General features: G+C 37.4%; 1 protein-coding gene across 1 annotated transcript in view; it reads left to right on the top strand.

The window, feature by feature from the left end:
• LOC311054366 (kelch domain-containing protein 3-like) overlaps positions 1-18,880 on the top strand; it is a gene marked incomplete at both ends in the record, with an annotated part of 72,761 nt that extends 53,881 nt beyond the window's left edge. Inside the window, one exon of the mRNA XM_084070268.1 lies at positions 18,847-18,880. Within this exon, the coding sequence (XP_083926394.1) occupies positions 18,847-18,880 (34 nt within the window). The remainder of the gene's footprint in view (positions 1-18,846) is intronic.
• Between the last annotated feature and the right edge of the window lie 1,578 nt (positions 18,881-20,458).

Here is a 20,458-nt window from a genome sequence, read left to right as displayed (position 1 = left end):
GTCATGTTGCATGTTTCTGATCCTTTCAAATGAAGCGCTTGTCACAGTGTTCACAATAATTTGTCATTGATGTGTGTGTGCATGGCATTTTATGCTGCTTAACTGAGTAAAATTAATTCTGTATTGACCAAATTAGGATTTATCTCCAGTGTGAATTTTCCGGTGTTTTTTAAGGTTGGCCATTTGAGAGAAGTGTTGTCCACAGTGGTCACATCCATAGGGTTTCTCTCCAGTGTGAATTCTCTGGTGTGTTTTAAGGTTGGCCATTCTAGAGAAGTGTTGACCACACTGATCACATCCATAAGGTTTCTCTCCAGTGTGAATTATTCGGTGTTGTTTAAGGTTACACATTTGAGAGAAGTGTTGTCCACACTGATCACACCCATAAGGTTTCTCTCTAGTGTGAATTATTCGGTGTTGTTTAAGGTTAGACATTTGAGAGAAGTGTTGTCCACACTGATCACACCCATAAGGTTTCTCTCCAGAGTGAATTATTCGGTGTTGTTTAAGGTTAGACATCGTAGAGAAGTGTTGTCCACACTGATCACATCCATAGGGTTTCTCTCCAGTGTGAATTCTTCGGTGTTGTTTAAGGTTAGACATCGTAGAAAAGTGTTGTCCACACTGATCACATACATAGGGTTTCTCTCCTGTGTGAATTGTCTGGTGTGTTTTAAGGGTGTACGTCGTAGAGAAGTGTTGTCCACACTGATCACATCCATAGGGTTTCTCTCTAGTGTGAATTCTTTGGTGTTTTTTAAGGTTGGCCATTTGAGAGAAGTGTTGACCACAATGGTCACATCCATAGGGTTTCTCTCCAGTGTGAATTCTTTGGTGTTTTTTAAGGGTGGACATCGTTGAGAAGTGTTGTCCACAGTGGTCACATCCATAGGGTTTCTCGCCAGTGTGCATTCTCTGGTGTGTTTTAAGGCTGGACATTTGAGAGAAGTGTTGTCCACACTGATCACATCCATATGGTTTCTCTCCTGTGTGAATTGTCTGGTGTCTTTTAAGGTTCTTCATTAGAGAGAAGCGTTGTCCACACTGATCACATCCATAGGGTTTCTCGCCAGTGTGAATTCTCTGATGTATGTTAAGTTTGGACATGCAACTGAAGTTTTGTCCACACTGATCACAGCCGTGTCGTTTTGGTTTAGCCAAGCTTCTTTGTTCAATCACTGCTGGAAGCACCGGGAAGCCAGACTGATGACTCAACACTGGATTGCAGAAAGACAAAGGAAATATGGTTGAGAAGTGGGACTAGAGTACAAATGTACATCTTAATTACATAAAGTTGTTCCCTAGAAAAGTTAACCACCAGCCAATTCATGGTATTGCAGAAATAGTTTGAGACACAAAGTATAAGATTGAGACAAGTAGTGAGATTTACAGAGCAGGGGAATTAAAACTAGAAAGGAAGTAGAGAAAGTAACATACCATTTTCTTTGGGTCCCTCCTGTTCACCAGAACTGTCCCTGGTTGGGTTGAGAGAGTCCATCTTCCACTGAATCAGGTCTGATCAGAAATGGTTGATATCCTGGAGGAGTTGTGGATGAATTACAGCTACAAACTCTTCTTATACTAAAGAGCTTGGGGTGGAGCCAGTAACTGCTGTGAATGATTGGACAAAGAGAACAATACAACCATCTCTCCACCAATCACAACCTAACATATTTATACATGTCCCTCCCTCCTCCCCCAGACATGCTCCATCCATGCAACCTTCTAGAAACTGTTGACTTTCTGTTACAAAAGAACCAAGAGCATCCATTTGTGGATGAATTGATTAGTAATGTTCATGCAATTCAAATATGTCTTAATTCTTATAAGATTAATATAAAATATATGAATATGACACACACCCTGTATTTAGAAATGCATATATTATGAAATGCATGAACAGTAAACAGACAATCTGAATATCCAGACTTAAACAATGTTGTATTCACTCATTAATGAGTGAATATAAAATAATTATGTCATCAGAGTCAGGTTTTAAGATGGGATGTACAATGTTCTGCTTATTAACCCCTGTGTCATGGTGAGAGGTCAAGGTGCCATAGCTGACCAAATGATGTTTTATTGTCAAGGCATTTTTCTGTCAAAGTTGATTTCATTGAAGTATATTTAAGTTTTTCTATGTTCTAAACCCTGGTGGTGAGCTGCTCTGTGAATGTAATGTGATGAATTAAGTTACCATAAAAGCATTACATAAATAGTTCACCTCAAACTATATCTGATATGAAAAGTAAAATATACATATAATCTCACCTTTGATGGCAAACATGGGTGGCATTGTTCAAACATGTTCTCTAGAATTACAAGTTCTTTAGAAATATCTCCCTCACCCACTTAACACCTGCACTGCAACATTCCTTTTGTCGTGTGAATGATGCTTGGCTGTCTTTAGAAAATGACCTATATCCATGCAAATGTGGTCATTGATAACATGATGAGTCACACACCAGGTCACACACCAGGTGGCCCTGGTGTGTGAACAACTGACAGGAATAATTTGACCCCAAATGACAGGCTTTTGTGGATTAACATGGTCATATTTTTTTTCCTTAAAGGCATTGTAGGGAACATTAAGCCTAAATTTAAAAAATATTTATATATATATTTTTTGCATTTTTTCCCCTCTATCAGCCACTATATAATGATGCTGGGGTGTTTTCCTTTATTGAAACACAGTCCTCCTTCTGAAATCCGTATTTTCCCTAATGTTTATGTGTTCTATGTTTATGTCCGGGACGTAAATTAACGCACGCATGTGCGCGTCCGTGCGCGTCCGTATGAACGTTTACTTTCGGTTTTAAAACGCTCTCAAACTTCGTTTTTGAGGCACAGAATTTACTTTTAAGATAGCGTGTGGATAGAATTTAGTTGTTTAACTTCATATATGTGGTCAATTTATCATGAAAGAGCCTATTTAAAAATAAAAATTCAGAGAACCAGCAGGGCGGGAATTTCCGCATATTGTATCCCAATAAAGCAACCTGTTTTCGGGCACCATTCCTTCAAAAAGTACCTCGCTATGGAACTCCCTCCTGCGTCACCCCCTGGTGGTCGGGGAAAAGTACTGCTGCTGTTTATTTACCTCTGAACTCCCTCGTATACCTTTAAGAACATTTTGGAATGTTAAAGTTACACACATGTATTGGACTATTTAGGGGAAATCAAGGAAGGGGAACCATCTGAGAGATTCATGCTCAAAGTTAAATGACACAAATCTTGACCTTAATGTATTTCAATTGAGTATAGTATACCTTCTCTTTTAGTATTTAGACTAAAAGAGAACAACTGTTGTTGTTGTTGTTGTTGTTGTTGTTGTTGTATAGCCTTAAATGATGTGTAAGAATGTACAACTGTGTCTCTCACATAACAGACATTGCAGGTCTAAACCCTAGTGATGGTGCTTAATGTATTTGGCAAAACACATTATGTTCTATATAAGTACACAGTATGTTATATCTTCTCTGACACCAAGTGTCTTCCATGTGATTAAATTAAATTGCCAGAAACACATTGCAAGCTGCATCTTGACTTTAAATGTATATTAAAAACATGTCAAAAGACACAGCCTACATAAATAGTCCATTGTGAGTGTATATAGGGTCCACTGTTATGATTCAGAAGTAGTCACAGTATAGTAGTAGTAGTAGTAATAGTAGTACTAGTAGTAATCATTCAATTGTTCAATTGTTTAATCATTATTATTGTGTGTATGTTAAATACAGTATTACTCTATAGAGTAAACAGTTCATGGCCAGGTTCTTGGCCACAGCAACTTAGGCACACTGTGTATTTGACAAGGTATCCAGAATGTATTATTTAAAAGTAATTAACTAGGCTAACTTTACTTCTAAAATGTGTGGACTACATAATCATCAGTTTTGCACTTGGAACTCTTTAGGGGCAACAAAGGACCACTATACCTTGGTTTACCAACAGACATAAACACACTCTTGTTAGGGTTTAGTTCAGAACATGTATTTGACAGAAACACAAACACTAAATCATAATGTAGAAGTAGTTGTAGTGTATCCTCAAGAGTTTTTGTCATCACACAAGGTTTCTATTCATTAGGCTACTATGCAACTAAATGTACCAGTGATTCTCTGATGGAATTCAATAATTCCAACTCCTCTTTAATTCAATGTTAATTATAACCCTTTGAAATATAATGCATATTTATTAATATGAAAGGCCCCAAGGTTCATTAAAGGCCATGTGCCTATCATTAATGTGATGAATAGAAAAGGGTGGCGTTGGTGAAGAAATAACTGTTTGTTATAATGTGTTTTTCTATGATTGGTTAAAAATGCAGCTTTTCTATTACTTTTATTTGGTAACCACAACACTCTGACTTCTCTGGTGCGATATCCTCTTAAATCAACAACATTTATAAAGGTAATGGGGTTCACACTCAGAGTGGCAAGAGTGAGTTTCCACTTATTATTATTTTTACATGTTTTACATGTCGAAAGAACAAACGTTTGTCCTTTTGACATGTAAAAAAAGTATAAAAGAGGAAACTCACTCTTGCCACTCTGAGTGTGACCCATTACATTTATAAATGTCACAAACCACCAAATTACTACTTTGAATGGTCATTACAACAAGATAAAGATGACAAATATGTCAAAACTATTATATTATAAACTCACTGCCTTCATAGATAATACATTAGCACCTTGAATGTGTATATTATCCCCTCTACATATTTTGAATTAAGTTGCAATGTGAAGATAATCTTTAGATTTTTTTGCAATTATTATTTTGTGTGTATAAACCTGGTCAGATCTTGCATATCATTTTTTTTTTAGTGAACTACTCCTTAGTGAACTACTCCTTTTAATACGGATGTAATGTAACAATCACCTCCCCTCTCAGAGGGGAAAAGAAGGGTGAACATGTTTGACACCTCTTTGTTTGAACTGATCAAAGCTATGATCATGATGATCATGATGATGAGTCAGGCTATAACCATACAGCAAAGAGCAGATGTCACTGTATGTCTCACTTAACCACTTTGGTAGATTTAACACATAATTTAAGTCTTAATACAATGTTAAAGAGATTTCCTATAAACCACGAAAAAAATACAAGAAAAAAGGAGAACAAAAAAGATTAAGAATCAACCAAGAAGGTTTTATTTGTCACTAACTTAGTAAAATAAGTGAAATATTGATGGGACATGTTCAGCAAAGACAGTGATAACACAACAATGCAATATAACAACTAGGTTTAATGAAGTTAAACCATGATACCAGGTATGGTATCTGTAGCAGCAATCAGGAATATACAAGAAATCAGAAGGCATATATATGTAAAGCAATTTTTACTAACTGGCTTCAACACCAGACACCACCTTACCTGTGCTTTTCTAATCATTACTTTGAAAACTACATACACCACGTGTGTGTTAACACATGATTAAATAGTGGTCTTCAAGAGACAAGAAGGTGGCCTCACACTTGGCACTTTGGCTGCCACTATTTTGTTTATTCTGCCGTGGGCCACCGCTACAAGGACTTTGGTGTGAGTACCATTCTCATGCAGTGTTAACACACTAGTGTCCAAACATCTATGACGGCATTGCTAATATACATGTAATAGGTTCATAACAGCTCAGCATCAGACTTAATAAACAACTGCTTAAAAGAACAACAACGGGTCATCATGTTGCATGTTTCTGATCCTTTCAAATGAAGCGCTTGTCACAGTGTTCACAATAATTTGTCATTGATATGTGTGTGCATGGCATTTTATGCTGCTTAACTGAGTAAAAATAATTCCGTATTTACCAAATTAGGGTTTCTCTCCAGTGTGAATTTTCCAGTGTTTTTTAAGGTTGGCCATTTGAGAGAAGTATTGACCACAATGGTCACATCCATAGGGTTTCTCTCCAGTGTGAATTCTTTGGTGTTTTTTAAGGGTGGACATCATTGAGAAGTGTTGTCCACACTGATCACATCCATGGGGTTTCTCTCTGGTGTGATTTTGTTGGTGCCTTTTAAGGTTGACCATTCTAGAGAAGTGTTGACCACACTGATCACATCCATAAGGTTTCTCTCCAATGTGCAATATCTGGTGGTTTTTAAGGGTGGACATTTGAGAGAAGTGTTGTCCACACTGATCACACCCATAAGGTTTCTCTCCAGTGTGAATTCTTCGGTGTTGTTTAAGGCTATACATCGTAGAGAAGTGTTGTCCACACTGATCACATCCATATGGTTTATCTCTAGTGTGAATTCTTCGGTGTTGTTTAAAGGAGAAATCCGGTCATTTTAAGTGTTATGTTTGATGTGTGTCAAATCACTTACCAACGTATAAATGAAAATCGCGTAAATCCACAGAGCCCCCTATCGACCCCCACCGTTGTCATTGTAGGAGGATATAGAATAGCCCAAATTCGCCTATTTTAACCAATGCAAAGTCTGTTTTTTTGCTTCTAGTACTCATTGTTGAGTCCCATGATAATGTAACAGGCGCTAAAACTCCCGACAAGCTAACGGCTAATAACAAACGAGCTAACGCTGGGGCTGCTTATCTCTCTGAATGGCAGCCCCAGGTTGCCAGGTCGGGAGAGAAACCAGCAACCAGCATTAGCTCGTTCTGTTATTAGCCGTTAGCTTGTCGGGAGTTTTAGCGCCTGTTACATTATCATGGGACTCAACAATGAGTACTAGAAGCAAAAAAACAGACTTTGCATTGGTTAAAATAGGCGAATTTGGGCTATTCTATATCCTCCTACAATGACAACGGTGGGGGTCGATAGGGGGCTCTGTGGATTTACGCGATTTTCATTTATACGTTGGTAAGTGATTTGACACACATCAAACATAACACTTAAAATGACCGGATTTCTCCTTTAAGGCTGGACATTTGAGAAAAGTGTTGACCACACTGGTCACATCCATAGGGTTTCTCTCCTGTGTGAATTGTCTGGTGTGTTTTAAGGGTGTACATCGTAGAGAAGTGTTGTCCACACTGATCACATCCATAGGGTTTCTCTCCAGTGTGAATTGTCTGGTGTCTTTTAAGGTTCTTCATTAGAGAGAAGCGTTGTCCACACTGATCACATCCATAGGGTTTCTCTCCAGTGTGAATTATTTGGTGATTTTTAAGGGTGGCCATAACAGAGAAGTGTTGTCCACACTGATCACATCCATATGGTTTCTCTCCTGTGTGAATTGTCTGGTGTCTTTTAAGGTTCTTCATTAGAGAGAAGCGTTGTCCACACTGATCACATCCATAGGGTTTCTCGCCAGTGTGAATTCTCTGATGTATGTTAAGTTTGGACATGCAACTGAAGTTTTGTCCACACTGATCACAGCCGTGTCGTTTTGGTTTAGCCAAGCTTCTTTGTTCAATCACTGCTGGAAGCACCGGGAAGCCAGACTGATGACTCAACACTGGATTGCAGAAAGACAAAGGAAATATGGTTGAGAAGTGGGACTAGAGTACAAATGTACATCTTAATTACATAAAGTTGTTCCCTAGAAAAGTTAACCACCAGCCAATTCATGGTATTGCAGAAATAGTTTGAGACACAAAGTATAAGATTGAGACAAGTAGTGAGATTTATTAATTTAAAACTTGAAAAGTAAAGTAATAAAACATTTGTACAACAGAGCAGGGGAATTAAAACTAGAAAGGAAGTAGAGAAAGTAACATACCATTTTCTTTGGGTCCCTCCTGTTCACCAGAACTGTCCCTGGTTGGGTTGAGAGAGTCCATCTTCCACTGAATCAGGTCTGATCAGAAATGGTTGATATCCTGGAGGAGTTGTGGATGAATTACAGCTACAAACTCTTCTTATACTAAAGAGCTTGGGGTGGAGCCAGTAACTGCTGTGAATGATTGGACAAAGAGAACAATACAACCATCTCTCCACCAATCACAACCTAACATATTTATACATGTCCCTCCCTCCTCCCCCAGACATGCTCCATCCATGCAACCTTCTAGAAACTGTTGACTTTCTGTTACAAAAGAACCAAGAGCATCCATTTGTGGATGAATTGATTAATAATGTTCATGCAATTCAAATATGTCTTAATTCTTATAAGATTAATATAAAATATATGAATATGACACACACCCTGTATTTAGAAATGCATATATTATGAAATGCATGAACAGTAAACAGACAATCTGAATATCCAGACTTAAACAATGTTGTATTCACTCATTAATGAGTGAATATAAAATAATTATCTCATCAGAGTCAGGTTTTAAGATGGGATGTACAATGTTCTGCTTATTAACCCCTGTGTCATGGTGAGAGGTCAAGGTGCCATAGCTGACCAAATGATGTTTTATTGTCAAGGCATTTTTCTGTCAAAGTTGATTTCATTGAAGTATATTTAAGTTTTTCTATGTTCTAAACCCTGGTGGTGAGCTGCTCTGTGAATGTAATGTGATGAATTAAGTTACCATAAAAGCATTACATAAATAGTTCACCTCAAACTATATCTGATATGAAAAGTAAAATATACATATAATCTCACCTTTGATGGCAAACATGGGTGGCATTGTTCAAACATGTTCTCTAGAATTACAAGTTCTTTAGAAATATCTCCCTCACCCACTTAACACCTGCACTGCAACATTCCTTTTGTCGTGTGAATGATGCTTGGCTGTCTTTAGAAAATGACCTATATCCATGCAAATGTGGTCATTGATAACATGATGAGTCACACACCAGGTCACACACCAGGTGGCCCTGGTGTGTGAACAACTGACAGGAATAATTTGACCCCAAATGACAGGCTTTTGTGGATTAACATGGTCATATTTTTTTTCCTTAAGAACATTTTGGAATGTTAAAGTTACACACATGTATTGGACTATTTAGGGGAAATCAAGGAAGGGGAACCATCTGAGAGATTCATGCTCAAAGTTAAATGACACAAATCTTGACCTTAATGTATTTCAATTGAGTATAGTATACCTTCTCTTTTAGTATTTAGACTAAAAGAGAACAACTGTTGTTGTTGTTGTTGTTGTTGTTGTATAGCCTTAAATGATGTGTAAGAATGTACAACTGTGTCTCTCACATAACAGACATTGCAGGTCTAAACCCTAGTGATGGTGCTTAATGTCTTTGGCAAAACACATTATGTTCTTTATAAGTACACAGTATGTTATATCTTCTCTGACACCAAGTGTCTTCCATGTGATTAAATTAAATTGCCAGAAACACATTGCAAGCTGCATCTTGACTTTAAATGTATATTACAAACATGTCAAAAGACACAGCCTACATAAATAGTCCATTGTGAGTGTATATAGGGTCCACTGTTATGATTCAGAAGTAGTCACAGTATAGTAGTAGTAGTAGTAATAGTAGTACTAGTAGTAATCATTCAATTGTTCAATTGTTTAATCATTATTATTGTGTGTATGTTAAATACAGTATTACTCTATAGAGTAAACAGTTCATGGCCAGGTTCTTGGCCACAGCAACTTAGGCACACTGTGTATTTGACAAGGTATCCAGAATGTATTATTTAAAAGTAATTAACTAGGCTAACTTTACTTCTAAAATGTGTGGACTACATAATCATCAGTTTTGCACTTGGAACTCTTTAGGGGCAACAAAGGACCACTATACCTTGGTTTACCAACAGACATAAACACACTCTTGTTAGGGTTTAGTTCAGAACATGTATTTGACAGAAACACAAACACTAAATCATAATGTAGAAGTAGTTGTAGTGTATCCTCGAGAGTTTTTGTCATCACACAAGGTTTCTATTCATTAGGCTACTATGCAACTAAATGTACCAGTGATTCTCTGATGGAATTCAATAATTCCAACTCCTCTTTAATTCAATGTTAATTATAACCCTTTGAAATATAATGCATATTTATTAATATGAAAGGCCCCAAGGTTCATTAAAGGCCATGTGCCTATCATTAATGTGATGAATAGAAAAGGGTGGCGTTGGTGAAGAAATAACTGTTTGTTATAATGTGTTTTTCTATGATTGGTTAAAAATGCAGCTTTTCTATTACTTTTATTTGGTAACCACAACACTCTGACTTCTCTGGTGCGATATCCTCTTAAATCAACAACATTTATAAAGGTAATGGGGTTCACACTCAGAGTGGCAAGAGTGAGTTTCCACTTATTATTATTTTTACATGTTTTACATGTCGAAAGAACAAACGTTTGTCCTTTTGACATGTAAAAAAAGTATAAAAGAGGAAACTCACTCTTGCCACTCTGAGTGTGACCCATTACATTTATAAATGTCACAAACCACCAAATTACTACTTTGAATGGTCATTACAACAAGATAAAGATGACAAATATGTCAAAACTATTATATTATAAACTCACTGCCTTCATAGATAATACATTAGCACCTTGAATGTGTATATTATCCCCTCTACATATTTTGAATTAAGTTGCAATGTGAAGATAATCTTTAGATTTTTTTGCAATTATTATTTTGTGTGTATAAACCTGGTCAGATCTTGCATATCATTTTTTTTTTAGTGAACTACTCCTTAGTGAACTACTCCTTTTAATACGGATGTAATGTAACAATCACCTCCCCTCTCAGAGGGGAAAAGAAGGGTGAACATGTTTGACACCTCTTTGTTTGAACTGATCAAAGCTATGATCATGATGATCATGATGATGAGTCAGGCTATAACCATACAGCAAAGAGCAGATGTCACTGTATGTCTCACTTAACCACTTTGGTAGATTTAACACATAATTTAAGTCTTAATACAATGTTAAAGAGATTTCCTATAAACCACGAAAAAAATACAAGAAAAAAGGAGAACAAAAAAGATTAAGAATCAACCAAGAAGGTTTTATTTGTCACTAACTTAGTAAAATAAGTGAAATATTGATGGGACATGTTCAGCAAAGACAGTGATAACACAACAATGCAATATAACAACTAGGTTTAATGAAGTTAAACCATGATACCAGGTATGGTATCTGTAGCAGCAATCAGGAATATACAAGAAATCAGAAGGCATATATATGTAAAGCAATTTTTACTAACTGGCTTCAACACCAGACACCACCTTACCTGTGCTTTTCTAATCATTACTTTGAAAACTACATACACCACGTGTGTGTTAACACATGATTAAATAGTGGTCTTCAAGAGACAAGAAGGTGGCCTCACACTTGGCACTTTGGCTGCCACTATTTTGTTTATTCTGCCGTGGGCCACCGCTACAAGGACTTTGGTGTGAGTACCATTCTCATGCAGTGTTAACACACTAGTGTCCAAACATCTATGACGGCATTGCTAATATACATGTAATAGGTTCATAACAGCTCAGCATCAGACTTAATAAACAACTGCTTAAAAGAACAACAACGGGTCATCATGTTGCATGTTTCTGATCCTTTCAAATGAAGCGCTTGTCACAGTGTTCACAATAATTTGTCATTGATATGTGTGTGCATGGCATTTTATGCTGCTTAACTGAGTAAAAATAATTCCGTATTTACCAAATTAGGGTTTCTCTCCAGTGTGAATTTTCCAGTGTTTTTTAAGGTTGGCCATTTGAGAGAAGTATTGACCACAATGGTCACATCCATAGGGTTTCTCTCCAGTGTGAATTCTTTGGTGTTTTTTAAGGGTGGACATCATTGAGAAGTGTTGTCCACAGTGGTCACATCCATAGGGTTTCTCTCCAGTGTGCATTCTCTGGTGTGTTTTAAGGTTGGACATTTGAGAAAAGTGTTGTCCACACTGATCACATCCATGGGGTTTCTCTCTGGTGTGATTTTGTTGGTGCCTTTTAAGGTTGGCCATTCTAGAGAAGTGTTGACCACACTGATCACATCCATAAGGTTTCTCTCCAATGTGCAATATCTGGTGGTTTTTAAGGGTGGACATTTGAGAGAAGTGTTGTCCACACTGATCACACCCATAAGGTTTCTCTCCAGTGTGAATTCTTCGGTGTTGTTTAAGGCTATACATCGTAGAGAAGTGTTGTCCACACTGATCACATCCATATGGTTTCTCTCTAGTGTGAATTCTTCGGTGTTGTTTAAGGCTGGACATTTGAGAAAAGTGTTGACCACACTGGTCACATCCATAGGGTTTCTCTCCTGTGTGAATTGTCTGGTGTGTTTTAAGGGTGTACATCGTAGAGAAGTGTTGTCCACACTGATCACATCCATAGGGTTTCTCTCCAGTGTGAATTGTCTGGTGTCTTTTAAGGTTCTTCATTAGAGAGAAGCGTTGTCCACACTGATCACATCCATAGGGTTTCTCTCCAGTGTGAATTATTTGGTGATTTTTAAGGGTGGCCATAACAGAGAAGTGTTGTCCACACTGATCACATCCATATGGTTTCTCTCCTGTGTGAATTGTCTGGTGTCTTTTAAGGTTCTTCATTAGAGAGAAGCGTTGTCCACACTGATCACATCCATAGGGTTTCTCGCCAGTGTGTATTTTCTGGTGTGTTTTAAAGTTGGACATTTGAGAGAAGCGTTGTCCACACTGATCACATCCATAGGGTTTCTCGCCAGTGTGAATTCTCTGATGTATGTTAAGTTTGGACACGCAACTGAAGTTTTGTCCACACTGATCACAGCCGTGTCGTTTTGGTTTAGCCAAGCTTCTTTGTTCAATCACTGCTGGAAGCACCGGGAAGCCAGACTGATGACTCAACACTGGATTGCAGAAAGACAAAGGAAATATGGTTGAGAAGTGGGACTAGAGTACACATGTACATCTTAATTACATAAAGTTGTTCCCTAGAAAAGTTAACCACCAGCCAATTCATGGTATTGCAGAAATAGTTTGAGACACAAAGTATAAGATTGAGACAAGTAGTGAGATTTATTAATTTAAAACTTGAAAAGTAAAGTAATAAAACATTTGTACAACAGAGCAGGGGAATTAAAACTAGAAAGGAAGTAGAGAAAGTAACATACCATTTTCTTTGGGTCCCTCCTGTTCAGCAGAACTGTCCCTGGTTGGGTTGAGAGAGTCCATCTTCCACTGAATCAGGTCTGATCAGAAATGATTGATATCCTGGAGGAGTTGTGGATGAATTACAACTACAAACTCTTCTTATACTAAAGAGCTTGGGGTGGAGCCAGTAACTGCTGTGAATGATTGGACAAAGAGAACAATACAACCATCTCTCCACCAATCACAACCTAACATAATACATGGCCCTCCCTCTTCCCCCAGACATGCTCCATCCACGCAACCTTCTAGAAACTGTTGACTTTCAGTTACAAAAGAACCAAGAGCATCCATTTGTGGATGAATTGATTAGTAATGTTCATGCAATTCAAATATGTCTTAAAGGTAGGGTAAGTGATATTTTTGGGTTAAAACAAAAAGTATTTTGTTAAAAGGTTAAAGCACTATATTCTGATAGTAATCATTGCTATAGAGTGTTTGTTCAGTAACAGGAGTCTCCCCGTCTCTCCAGCTCTTTAAAAAACAGAAAATACATTTTCTGGTAGGTGTCAAAATCTCAGCCAATCAGGAGAAAGTACCGATTTTTAAGCTTCATTTTTTATAATGTTCCAGTTCCAATTTTGCCTGCTCATTTCTTCGTGTCATCACTTCCAATTTCACTTGTTTAATCTATGCCTGATTGAGTTCTCTATCCTGATTGGATAAAATTAGCAATGAAACTGAAACGAAAATGCATTTTCTGTTTTATAAAGAGCTGGAGAGACATGGAGACTCCTTATATGGACAGGACACACTATAGTAACGAGCACTATCAGAACATAGACCCATTTTGCAATTATTTGAATAATTGCAAATCACTTACCCTACCTTTAATTCTTATAAGATTAATATAAAATATATGAATATGACATACACCCTGTATTTAGAAATGCATATATTATGAAATGCATGAACAGTAAACAGACAATCTGAATATTCAGACTTAAACAATGTTGTATTCACTCATTAATGAGTGAATATAAAATAATTCTCTCATCAGAGTCAGGTTTTAAGATGTGATGTACAATGTTCTGCTTATTAACCCCTGTGTCATGGTAAGAGGTCAAGGTGCCATAGCTGACCAAATTATGTTTTATTGTCAAGGCATTTTTCCGTCAAAGTTGATTTCATTGAAGTATATTTAAGTTTTTCTATGTTCTAAACCCTGGTGGTGGGCTGCTCTGTGAATGTAATGTGATGAATTAAGTTACCATAAAAGCATTACATAAATAGTTCACCTCAAACTATATCTGATAAAAGTAAAATATACATATAATCACCTTTGATGGAAAACATGGGTGGCATTGTTCTCTAGAATTACAAGTTCTTTAGAAATATCTCCCTCACCCACTTAACACCTGCACTGCAACATTCCTTTTGTCTTGTGAATGATGCTTGGCTGTCTTTAGAAAATGACCTATATCCATGCAAATGTGGTCATTGATAACATGATGAGTCACACACCAGGTCACACACCAGGTGGCCCTGGTGTGTGAACAACTGACAGGAATAATTTGACCCCAAATGACAGGTTTTTGTGGATTAACATGGTCATATTTTGTTTCCAGAAGAACATTTTGGAATGTTAAAGTTACTGGACTATTTAGGGGAAATCAAGGAAGGGGAGCCATCTGAGAGATTCATGCTCAAAGTTAAATGACACAAATCTTGACCTTCATTGATTTCAATTGAGTACAGTATATTCTCTTTTAGTATTTAGTCTGGTATGATTATCTACAGAACTGTCATTGTTGTTGTTGTATAGCCTTACATTATGTGTAAGACTGTACAACTGTGTCTCTACATCGGCCTTTTATAGCGCCACCAGGAGGCCGATTTGTGCAAAACCTATTTTTTGACAGTACTCCTACAGATTTTGTCCAAAAATCCCGCAAATCGGTACACAGTATCTCTATAGTCATTAAACACAACAAGTCTTTCAGATTTTTCATATTCCATCCTGATTGGCCAAGATTGACATCTAAAGTTTGCAGTAGTGGCTTGTTTTGAACAAAATGCCGCAAATCATGAACACAGCATCCAAATGCGGTCAAACTTTGCACGCACATTCACACTATGTTGAGGAGCAAATGCCATCCTTTTAACATTTGCCTGTTATAGCGCCACCAGGAGGCCACAATAACCTACCTGACCTGGCGGAGACCTGTGCTCCGAGGAGCACTTTTACTAGTTAATAAATCATAAACAACCTGTTTGTTGACATGCCTAAAACATAGACAAACTATTTAAATACACTGGTAAATGATTATGAAATAATATATAATAACATTGTAGAACATTTAAGAATAATTTAAACATGATTTCAAACACATTAAAACATTATTTATACTGATGAGATTTTTTAAGTGGTATATATTGAGTTTTTCGGTTTTTTTTAGTGAACTACTCCTTAGTGAACTACTCCTTTTAATACAGATGTAATGTAACAATCATCTCCCCTCTCAGAGGGGAAAAGAAGGGTGAACATGTTTGACACCTCTTTGTTTGAACTGATCAAAGCTATGATCATGATGATCATGATGATGAGTCAGGCTATAACCATACAGCAAAGAGCAGATGTCACTGACTGTATGTCTCACGTAACCACTTTGGTAGATTTAACACATCTTTTAAGTCTTAATACAATGTTAAAGAGATTCCGACAAGAGAACAAAAAAGATTAAGAATCAATCAAGAAGGTTTTATTTGTCACTAACTTAGTACAATAAGTGAAATATTGAAGAGCTTGGGGTGGAGCCAGTAACTGCTGTGAATGATTGGACAAAGAGAACAATACAACCATCTCTCCACCAATCACAACCTAACATATTTATACATGTCCCTCCCTCCTCCCCCAGACATGCTCCATCCATGCAACCTTCTAGAAACTGTTGACTTTCTGTTACAAAAGAACCAAGAGCATCCATTTGTGGATGAATTGATTAGTAATGTTCATGCAATTCAAATATGTCTTAATTCTTATAAGATTAATATAAAATATATGAATATACACACCCTGTATTTAGAAATGCATATATTATGAAATGCATGAACAGTAAACAGACAATCTCAATATTCAGACTTAAACAATGTTGTATTCACTCATTAATGAGTGAATATAAAATAATTATCTCATCAGAGTCAGGTTTTAAGATGGGATGTACAATGTTCTGCTTATTAACCCCTGTGTCATGGTGAGAGGTCAAGGTGCCATAGCTGACCAAATTATGTTTTATTGTCAAGGCATTTTTCTGTCAAACTTGATTTCATTGAAGTATATTTAAGTTTTTCTATGATCTAAACCCTGGTGGTGGGCTGCTCTGTGAATGTAATGTGATGCATTAAGTTACCATAAAAGCATTACATAAATAGTTCACCTCAAACTATATCTGATATGAAAAGTAAAATATACATATAATCTCACCTTTGATGGCAAACATGGGTGGCATTGTTCAAACATGTTCTCTAGAATTACAAGTTCTTTAGAAATATCTCCCTCACCCACTTAACACCTGCACTGCAACATTCCTTTTGTCTTGTGAATGATGCTTGGCTGTCTTTAGAAAATGACATGTCGAAATAACAAACGTTTGTCCTTTTGACATGTAAAAAAGTATAAATGAGGAAACTCACTCTTGCCACTCTGAGTGTGACCCATTACATTTATAAATGTCACAAACCACCAAATTACTACTTTGAATGGTCATTACAACAAGATAAAGATGACAAATACGTCAAAACTATGATATTATAAACTCACTGCCTTCATAGATAATACATCAGCACCTTGAATGTGTATACTATCCCCTCTACATATTTTGAATTAAGTTGCAATGTGAAGTTAATCTTTATATATTTTTTTATTATTATTGTGTGTGTATAAACCTGGTCAGATCTTGCATATTAATGCATCTCGGGTTTCTATGGGCCTGATCACCAGTTGCATTCTGGTTGATCACAAGTGGACATCTCTTAATACAGATGTAAATGCCTCAAAGAGGACAACAATCACCTCCCCTCTCAGAGGGGAAAAGAAGGGTGAACATGTTTGACACCTCTTTGTTTGAACTGATCAAAGCTATGCTCATGATGATCATGATGAGTCAGGTTATAACCATACAGCAAAGAGCAGATGTCACTGTCTCACGTAACCACTTTGGTAGATTTAACACATCATTTAAGTCTTAATACATGTTTCCTATAAACCACGAAAAAAATGTTGTCACTGTGAACATTCGACATACAAGAAAAAAGGAGACAAAAAAGATTAAGAATCAATCGAGAAGGTTTTATTTGTCACTAACTTAGTACAATAAGTGAAATATTGATGGGACATGTTCAGCAAAGACAGTGATAACACAACAATGCAATATAACAACTAGGTTTAATGAAGTTAAACCATGATGCCAGGTATGGTATCTGTAGCAGCAATCAGGAATATACAAGAAATCAGAAGGCATACATATATAAAGCAATTTGTACTAACTGGCTTCAACACCAGACACCACCTTACCTGTGCTTTTCTAATCATTACTTTGAAAACTACATACACCACGTGTGTGTTGACACATGATTAAATAGTGGTCTTCAAGAGACAAGAAGGTGGCCGCACACTTGGCACACTTGATGGGGCGGCAGTGGCTCAGGGGTAGAGTGGCCGGGTAGTGTGAACTGGAAAACCGCAAGGTTCCCAGTTCGATCCCGGGCTGGGGCGCTCCTCTAGAGTTAGTGTCGAAGTGTCCTTGAGCAAGACGCTGAACCCCTAATTGCTACCGATGAGCAGGTTGGTGCCTTGCATGGTTTCCTCCGCCATCGGTGTATGAATGTGTGTGTGAATGGGTTAATGGCACAATCAATGTAAAGCGCTTCGGATAGAAGCGCTATATAAATGCACCATTTACCAATTATTTTTATTTGGCACTTTGGCTGCCACTATTTTGTTTATTCTGCCGTGGGCCAACGCTACAAGGACTTTGGTGTGAGTACCATTCTCATGCAGTGTTAACACACTAGTGTCCAAACATCTATGACGACATTGCTAATATACATGTAATAGGTTCATAACAGCTCAGCAGACTTAATAAACAACTGCTTAAAAGAACAACAATGGGTCGTCATGTTGCATGTTTCTGATCCTTTCAAATGAAGCGCTTGTCACAGTGTTCACAATAATGTGTCATTGATGTGTGTGTGCATGGCATTTTATGCTGCTTAACTGAGTAAAATTAATTCCGTATTTACCAAATTAGGATTTCTCTCCAGTGTGAATTCTCTGGTGTGTTTTAAGGTTGGCCATTTTAGAGAAGTGTTGTCCACACTGATCACACCCATAAGGTTTCTCTCTAGTGTGAATTCTTCGGTGTTGTTTAAGGCTGGACATTTGAGAAAAGTGTTGACCACACTGGTCACATCCATGGGGTTTCTCTCCTGTGTGAATTGTCTGGTGTGTTTTAAGGGTGTACGTCGTAGAAAAGTGTTGTCCACACTGATCACATCCATAGGGTTTCTCTCCAGTGTGAATTTTCCGGTGTTTTTTAAGGTTGGCCATTTGAGAGAAGTGTTGACCACACTGGTCACATCCATAGGGTTTCTCTCCAGTGTGAATTTTCCGGTGTTTTTTAATGTTGGCCATTTGAGAGAAGTGTTGACCACAATGGTCACATCCATAGGGTTTCTCTCCAGTGTGAATTCTTTGGTGATTTTTAAGGGTGGACATCGCAGAGAAGTGTTGACCACAATGGTCACATCCATAGGGTTTCTCGCCAGTGTGAATTCTTTGGTGATTTTTAAGGGTGGACATCGTAGAGAAGTGTTGTCCACACTGATCACATCCATAAGGTTTCTCTCCAGTGTGAATTTTCCGGTGTTTTTTAAGGATGGACATCGCAGAGAAGTGTTGTCCACACTGATCACATCCATGGAGTTTCTCTCCAGTGTGAATTTTCCGGTGATTTTTAAGGGTGGACATCACAGAGAAGTGTTGTCCACACTGAACACATCCATATGGTTTCTCTCCTGTGTGAATTGTCTGGTGTCTTTTAAGGTTCTTCATTAGAGAGAAGCGTTGTCCACACTGATCACATCCATAGGGTTTCTCGCCAGTGTGAATTCTCTGATGTATGTTAAGTTTGGACATGCAACTGAAGTTTTGTCCACACTGATCACAGCCGTGTCGTTTTGGTTTAGCCAAGCTTCTTTGTTCAATCACTGCTGGAAGCACAGGGAAGCCAGACTGATGACTCAACACTGGATTGCAGAAAGACAAAGGAAATATGGTTGAGAAGTGGGACTAGAGTACAAATGTACATCTTAATTACATAAAGCTGTTCCCTAGAAAAGTTAACCACCAGCCATCCATGGTATTGCAGAAATAGTTTGAGACACAAAGTATAAGATCGAGACAAGTAGCGAGACTGCTTCATTTAAAACTTGAAAAGTAAAGTAATAAAACATTTGTACAACAGAGCAGGGGAATTAAAACTAGAAAGGAAGTAGAGGAAGTAACATACCATTTTCTTTGGGTCCCTCCTGTTCAGCAGAACTGTCCCTGGTTGGGTTGAGAGAGTCCATCTTCCACTGAATCAGGTCTGATCAGAAATTATTGATATCCTGGAGGAGTTGTGGATGAATTACAGCTACAAACTCTTCTTATACTAAAGAGCTTGGGGTGGAGCCAGTATCTGCTTTGAATGATTGGACAAAGAGAACAATACAACCATCTCTCCACCCATCACAACCTAACATATTTATACATGTCCCTCCCTCCTCCCCCAGACATGCTCCATCCATGCAACCTTCTAGAAACTGTTGACTTTCTGTTACAAAAGAACAAAGGGCATCCATTTGTGGATGAATTGATTAGTAATGTTCATGCAATTCAAATATGTCTTAATTCTTATAAGATTCATATAAAATATATGCATATGACACACACCCTGTGTTTAGAAATGCATACATTATGAAATGCATGAACAGTAAATAGACAATCAGAATACGATTGTCTATTTACTGACTTAAAGGTAGAGTAAGTTGTATCCAATCAGGATAGAGAACTCAATCATTAGTATTAGTATTTTCTGTTTATTAAAGAGCTGGAGAGACGGGGAGACTCCTGTTACTGAACAAACACTCTATAGCAATTGTGCTGTTCTTGCCAAAGTGAGTGCTGAACTTCAGCTCAACAGCGAGCTAAACTCCACTTCCCATAGAAATGATGACAGAGTCGTGATGTAAAACTTGTTCTTTTACTGAAGTTCTTCATTATTACAGGTCATGGAGTAAAAACTGAAATCAAAAATAACGTACAATGTCACATGAAATGCTGTCATTGTCCTCTTTACAGTAGCTTGTAAATACAATCAGTTTTAATACAAAATAATCATTAACTGGCATTTTTAACATCAACTTAATTATGCATAAATGAATTGTCACTAAGACATGAAATTATAGCTTCCACATGAATTTTAACTTACAGCATTGCCTCCTGG

This window comes from Gymnoscopelus microlampas (assembly GCF_963454915.1).
Source record: "Gymnoscopelus microlampas genome assembly, chromosome: 2".
NCBI lineage: Eukaryota > Metazoa > Chordata > Actinopteri > Myctophiformes > Myctophidae > Gymnoscopelus > Gymnoscopelus microlampas.
Note: the sequence above shows the minus strand (reverse complement) of the source record. Positions and strands in the feature narration are given on the sequence as shown.